The following is a 7,454-nucleotide window of genomic DNA, read 5'->3' on the forward strand; positions in this document are numbered from 1 at the left end:
GTGATGCTGGCAAAGAATGCTGAAAGTACCATGGACTGCTAAAAGAACTAACAGATCTGTCCTGGAGGAAGTGCACCCGAAATGCTCCCTGGAAGCGAGAATGGCCAGACTTTGTCTCACCTACTTTGGTCATGTTGTCAGAAGAGACCATTTCCTGGAGAAGGATATCATGCTTGGTAGGGTGGAGAGTCAACAAAAGAGTGGAAAGCCTTCAACGAGATGGATTGGCACGGTGGCTGAGACAATGGGCTCAAGTATAGCAAAGATCATGGAGCTAGCACAGGATTGGGCGATGTTTCCTTCTGCTGTGCATGGGGTCACTATGAGTCAGAAATGACTCAACAGCATCTAACAACAACAACAAGTTCATCCATGTTATGTGGTGTTTTGCAGATTCTGCATTATTCTTTAGTGTTGCATAGTATTCCAATGTGTGTATGTACCATAGTTTGGTTATCCATTCTGCTATTGATGGGCACCTATGTTGTTTCCATCTTTTGGCTATTGTAAATAGTGCTGTGATGAACATGGGTGTGCATATATCTGTTCTCATCCTGGCTCCCACGTCTTTAGGATATATACCTAATAATGGAATTGCTGGGTCAAATGGTATTTCTAATTCCAGCTTTTGAAGGAATCACCATACTGCTTTCCACCATGGTTGTATCATTTTACAGTCCCACCAGCAGTGTATGAGAGTCTCAATCTCTTCACATCTTTGCCAGCATTTGTTGTTTTCTGTCTTGTTGAACTTTGCCATTAGTGCTGGGGTAAGATGGTATCTCATTGTTGTTTTGATTTGTTTCTCTCTGATGGCTAGTGACTATAAGCATTTCCTCATGCATTTGCTGGCCACCTGAGTATCCTCTTTGATGAAGCAGCCTTATTTCTTTTCATTCTCCATCTTACTCACTCTGCTTCAACCATGTTAAACTTCTTGCTTAACCTTGAACATCCCTGTCTCATGCTTGCTATTTCCTCAATCTGGAGTACTCTCACTCATACTACCGCCACCACTACCAGTTGCTGTGGAGTCAATTCCAACTCTTGGAGACCCCGTGTGGGTCAGAATAGAGCTTGGATCAATAGGGTTTTCAGGGTTTTCAATGGTTGATCATCCAGAAGTAGATCACCACCCTTTTTATCCATCTTCCAAGCTACCTCTTTTTCTCATGATTCAGGTCTCTACACAAATGTACTTCCTCACAGCAACCTTCCTGAACTCCCTACCTAAAATAGCACCTCTCATCACAACTCTTAGACTTTTGTTTCCATCTCATTCATCAATGAACTGTATCTATCTGTTTACTTATTGATACTCTTAGTCACAAAATGTAGGTTGAAAGAGCTGAGGGATATGCTCTTATTCACTGTAGTATCTCAAAAGCCCAGAAACAGGCAGGGCATATAGAAGACACTGAATCAATAATGTTGACTTTAGGAAGAAATACATTTTCTCTGTTCTTTTCTGTTCCTTTGTTTTGTTGTTGTTAGTCACATTAGTATTATCCCATAGTAATTGCTATAACAATAAAAACTTGATTTAATTTAATCTTAATATAACCTTACAAATTACTTTAATCATTACATCTCAATTTTGACTTATTTGCATGTTTAAAATATCATTGTCCTATAATATAAGAGAATTTACCTTCAATTACCTTAAAAATATGGGAAAATTAGAATCATATTCTCATTTTATCCTCACAGTAGCTCAGTGTGGAATACTTATTTGTTGAATTTTGTACCAACTCAATTTGCCTTCCTAATACTAGTACCCCTTCTATACTATGGGGAAAACTTACTCTAAGCTTGTATTTCCCACACTTTTGAAGATTTGCTACATTTTATTTTGATTTCATTACATCTTCTTTAACTACTGTATAATATAAATCAATATTTTGACTAAACAAACTAAACTTTAATTTCCTTTAAATTGTTTTTAATACTCCTCTTAAAGCATAAAATCAAAGAAATTTCAAAAAAAACCACTAAATATTAAAAAGTTTCACTGTTTTGGAGACATAGATAACTAATATTTCTTAATCAAGATTTTTTCATTTAAAGCTTATATTGAAATTACTTAAACAATCTCTTGTCTCTTTGCTTGCTTAGGTCTTTGACTATGATTTTGGACTTCAGGATGACTTTATGGGCTCAGCCTTACTGGATCTCACACAATTGGAGTTAAAAAGGTAACTGAACTATTGTAATATCAATGCACCTTACTATGCAGCCAGACTTGTATAATGGACAATGTCAGTAGATCTGGTCCTACTTGCTGCTCCGTTATTTATTAGTTGTGAGCCCTCATACTAGTAAACTTTTCTCAAATACAAATTTCTCATCTACTCTATATAAATAATAGCATCTTCTCTGACCATCTCATTTGGTAACTTTGATTCAATAGGAAAGTTCTTGGATACCTGCTCTGTCCCTCAGCACTGTGCTAAGCACCAAGAATCAGAGAAAAAAAAAAGATATATTTCTTGTTCTTATATTGTCCATGTGGTTATAGTGAAGCATAAAGAAAATATGCATGTTAGTCTTAATTATTAGTTTAAGAATCAGACCACCATATAGGAAATAAAGCTTGTGCACTTTGTTAACAATCAGCAACTCTCTTATCACTTGAGCCAAAGTGGATTCTAATTTTGCTATCACTAGTGATCCCAAGGAGCTCTGGGAGCATAGTGGATAAAGCACTTGACTGCGAACCAGAAGGCTGGCGGTTCAAACCCACCAGCCACTCCTCGGAAGGAAGGTTGGGCAATCCTACTTCGTAGTGATACTGCCTCAGAAACCCAAGGAGGGGTCGCTATGAGTCGGGGCCGACTCAACGACACATAACAACAACAACAACAACAGTGATCCTAGGTTGACAAGAATTGCTTATGAATTGGAGACAGATTGCTTTTATTTCCTCAGTTATATTAGTTTATCATTGTTTGTATTGATTATTACTATATTAATAGTCCTAGTAATAATAATTTCTTACACCTAATTATGAGCTATATTTTTAAAATGCATTTCAACTTCAGAATTAAAAATTGCTTACTAGTGTAGAAGTAAAAATAAATAAATAAATAATAGCTTTAATAAAAGGCCAAGCAGTCCTGAAATGGATTGCAAAGGAAGCTATGAAATTTTCTTTCACAGTTTTGGGTGGTCATGTTGTTATATCATGTGGCTGGGATAGTAAAGGGAGAGGAATGGACCACATAACTACTTAATGTTTTTGTAAATTTAGAAGATCAGAGATATATAAATAGTACCAATCTCTTATGTATTACAGTAAGCTAAATTCGAGCATGAGTGGCAGCTCATTGGTGTTTGATGGACATTTTTGCCCCAGCCTTTTCTGTATTTCCTATGTGTCCTCTATTCCAACCTAATGCCTAACACAGGCATGAATTAAGAATAGAACTTAGGAGGTTGCTTCCTCCCCACTTCCATGCAGGTGAAGGAAGTGCTCTAAATAGCAGTGTATATAATCAATAATCATTATACCTGAGCTTAAACTAGAATGGACAGTGTTGTTCTTTTAAAAAGGCCACAATTATTTACTCTGTGACTTCTGCATAAAGATGAAAATCACTTAACTTAATCACAGAACATAAATTTCTCTTGTTCTTTATTAAAAGTAAATCATTAATTAAAAAATAACTTTAAATGGGAAAATGTTGTTGTTGTTGTTGTTGTTATGTGCCGTCGAGTCGGCCCCGACTCATAGCGACCCCTCCTTGGGTTTCCGAGGCAGTATCACTACAGAAGTAGGATTGCCCAACCTTCCTTCCGAAAATGGGAAAATAGGATGACTAAAAGATTATATGCAAGAATTTATATGTATAAATTAGTAGTGTCTGGGTACAGAAAGATGGATAATAATTGTAGCCATATAAATACTTGTGCTACTATATAATGCATTAAGGTATAACATAATTTGGGATATCTCTTTTTTAAAAAGTCATAAATAATCCTGGAATACGTTCTGCACCTGGGATAAAACTCACCCCCAGGGGCAGGCTCTCAGCCCAATAGTTAACAAGATGTACATGCAGACCACTCAATCCAGGATGATGCACCCATATACTCTACGGGAATGCATCCCTTAGAGCAATAGACCATGGGACACCAAAGGACCAACATTCAAATTGAGGAAATGCAGGACAAACAGGAGTGCATAAATATGAGGGGCACAGGAGGAGGGTTACAGGGTAGGGAGGGAGGAGACTGGGTTAGGGTTGGACATAGAGAATGGGGAATGAAATTAAATGTACGCATTACATTGAATATAAAACAAGCTCTTAAAACAAGTCATAAATAAGCATCATGAAGCAATTGAAAATGTTCTTGAATCTTTATCTTTATCATGCAACAATTATAAAAATGTAATGCAGTTTTTCTATTAATTTTATATGTAATCATTATAGGAAAATGAAACAAATAAAATTGTTTCCCAACATATACATCTGCTATAATGTCTACAATGTGTGTATGTACTTGTTAAAAATAAAAGAAACAAGTTATTAGTAGTGAGCCATAATGATTAGTTAGTTGTACCTAAATTCATATTGGAGCAATGTGCATCATAACTATTATAGTTTATGTATATTATCAGTTTATGTATATATTATGTATATTATCAGTGTGACAGTGTACATCATCAGTTGAAAGCCCCAACAACAGAAAATAGTTCATATTTTTCATTGCATCATTCCTTGACTTGGTAAATTAAGTATTGTATGAAAGAGTTTCTTAGTATCATAAAATTTTAGCACTGATAAAAACCTGTTGTTCTTAATGCTGGTCGTTTGAGCAAATCCCTTGGGGATCCTTATAAATATATATATTTCTAAGCCCCATCCCCTTCTACAGACCACAGTCACCAGGGCTGGAATTCAGGTATACACTCCTTTGAAAAAACTTCCCAGTTAGTTATGATGTGCAGCAAGGGCTGAAAACTTCCTATTTGGATGAGTTTTGCCCACCAAACCTCCCTCTCCCAGTACCAGAATGCAACTGTATCATGTACTAAAAGGTGAACTCCATGAGAACATGGGTCTTAGCTTGGTCTTGACCAAGAATATAGAAAATGTTAATCAAGCATTAATATGTGTTCAATACCTATTTTGTCCACCACTCATCTGTCATGCTGTGGTGACTTGTGTGTTGCCATGAGGCTGTAGGCTATGCCTACTGGTATTTCAAATACCAGCTGAGTCATCAATGGTGGACAGGTTTCAGCAGAGCTTACAGACTAAGGTAACTGGGAAGAAGGATGAGGCCATCCATTTGTGAAAAATTTGTCCAGTGAAAATCTTATGAAGAACAGTGAAACACTACCTGATACATTACTGGAAAAATTTGTGAAAAACCATGAAACATTTTCTGATATATTGATGGAAGGTGAGCCCCTCAAGTTGGAACCAACCAAAAAATAACCAGACCTACTGCCATCAAAGACATTCAAAATACCACTACCTAAGAGCTGCTTCCTCAAAATAGAGTGTACCTTAATGACATGAATGAAGTAAAGCTTTCGGGACCACCATTTGCTGATGGGGCATGACACAAAACAGGAAGAAATAGGTGTAAACATCTGTTAATAATGAGGATGTGAAATGTGTGAAGTATGAATCTAGGAAAATTGGAAGTTGACAAAATGAAGTGGAATGCATAAAGATTGATATTCTAGGCATTGGTGAGCTGACATGAACTGGTTTTCATCATTTTGAATCAGATGATCATATGATCTACTATGCCAGGAATGACAAATTGAAGAGGAATGGTGTGGCATTTATCATCACAAAGAATGTATCAAGGTCTATTCTTAAGTGCAATGCTGTCAATGATAAGATAATGTCTATATGCCTACAAGGAGGACAGTTAATACTGCTAATATTCAAATTTACACACCAACCACTAAAGTCAAAGATGAAGAAATTGAAGAATTTACCAACTTCTGCAGTCTGAAATTGACCAAACATGCAATGAAGATGTATTGATTATTACTGGTGATTGGAATGCAAAAGTTTGAAACAAAAAAGAACCATCAGTAGTTGGAAAATATGGTCTTGGTGATAGAAATCATGCTGAAGATTACTTGATAAAATTTTGCAAGACCACCAACTTATTCATTGCAAATACCTTTTTTCAACAACATAAACAGTGGCTATACATGTGGACCTCACCAGATGGAATACACAGAAATCAGATCACCTACCTCTGTGGAAAGAGGTGACAGAGGAGTTCAATATCTTCAATCAAAACAAGACCAGGAACTGACTGTGGAACATATCAGCAATTGCTCATATGCAAGTTCAAGATGAAGCTGAAGATAATTAAAACAAATCCATGAGAGCCAATATATGGCTTTGATTTTATCATATCTGAATTTAGAGACCTTCTGAAGAATAGATTTGACATATTGAACACCAATGACCAAAAACCAGATGAGCTGGGAGATGACATCAAGAGCATCATATATGAAGAAAGCAAACAGTCATTAAAAAGACAGGAAGGGAAGAAAAGATCAAAATGGATGTCAGAAGAGACTCTGGAACTTACCCTTGAACGGAGAGTAGCTAAAGCATATGGAAGAAATGCTGAAATTTAAAAAAAAAAAAAAACCTGAACAGAAGATTTCAAAGGGCAGGTCCAGAAGACAAAGTAAAGTATTATAATGAAATATGCAAAGACCTGGAATTGGAAAACCAAAAGAGAATACACTCAGCATTTCTCAAGCTGAAAAAACTGAAGAAAAAATTCAAGCCTCAAGTTGCATTATTGAAGGATTCTATGGGCAAAATATTGAGTGATACAGGAAGCATCAAAAGAAGATGGAAGGGAAATTCCGGCAAGATGGCAGACTAGGCAGAAAGACTGCACAGATGCTCTTCAACAAAGAAAAGGGAAACCAATTAACACAGACACAGAAGGTAATCTTGGACCCCTGAACCTTGAAGGGAAGGATCCAAAAGTGGACTAAACCCCAACTAGCAGAAGAATTTGCGTGAAAATACCAAAAAAGGAGACACACAGAGCTGCAGTCTGGCAGCGGACTGAGTGACCCTGATGGCACAGACGACACGGCTTGGAGATTCCTGAGTGGTGGTAGGACCTAATAATTAACCCAAAAATCACCCTATTAGCCAGGGACTGCACTGAGGACTGTTCACTGTGGCTGGGGAACAAACAGAGAAGGTGAAAAGAAAGGTGGGCTGAGCTGTGGACTTTGGCCGGTCTGGAGGATGCCACCATTTTGAAGGTTTAAAAAGCGGCTCAACTATTTTGGATATTCAAAGAGACAGCTCTCTTGCAGATTTCTGGGGCTTAAGAACACGTTCTGCTTTCCAGCAACCCCAAGGACACTCGGGGCCTGCAAGACTGAAAAGGTATGACATTCTTCTTGCTACTACACCCTACACCCACTTGGTGAACGGAGGTGTGGC

The 7,454-nt window shown here is 37.2% G+C and overlaps 1 protein-coding gene across 1 annotated transcript in view; it reads left to right on the plus strand.

Annotated features, from left to right (window-relative positions):
- Positions 1 to 7,454, plus strand: part of MCTP1 (multiple C2 and transmembrane domain containing 1) — an 894,856-nt gene that overhangs the window by 586,637 nt on the left and 300,765 nt on the right. Inside the window, exon 4 of the mRNA XM_042781174.1 lies at positions 2,116 to 2,195. Coding sequence (XP_042637108.1) covers positions 2,116 to 2,195 — 80 coding nt within the window. The remainder of the gene's footprint in view (positions 1 to 2,115; positions 2,196 to 7,454) is intronic.

Source organism: Orycteropus afer, unplaced genomic scaffold, assembly GCF_000298275.1.
Source record: "Orycteropus afer afer isolate SDZICR_OR568_19922 unplaced genomic scaffold, OryAfe1.0 scaffold00093, whole genome shotgun sequence".
Classification (NCBI taxonomy): domain Eukaryota; kingdom Metazoa; phylum Chordata; class Mammalia; order Tubulidentata; family Orycteropodidae; genus Orycteropus; species Orycteropus afer.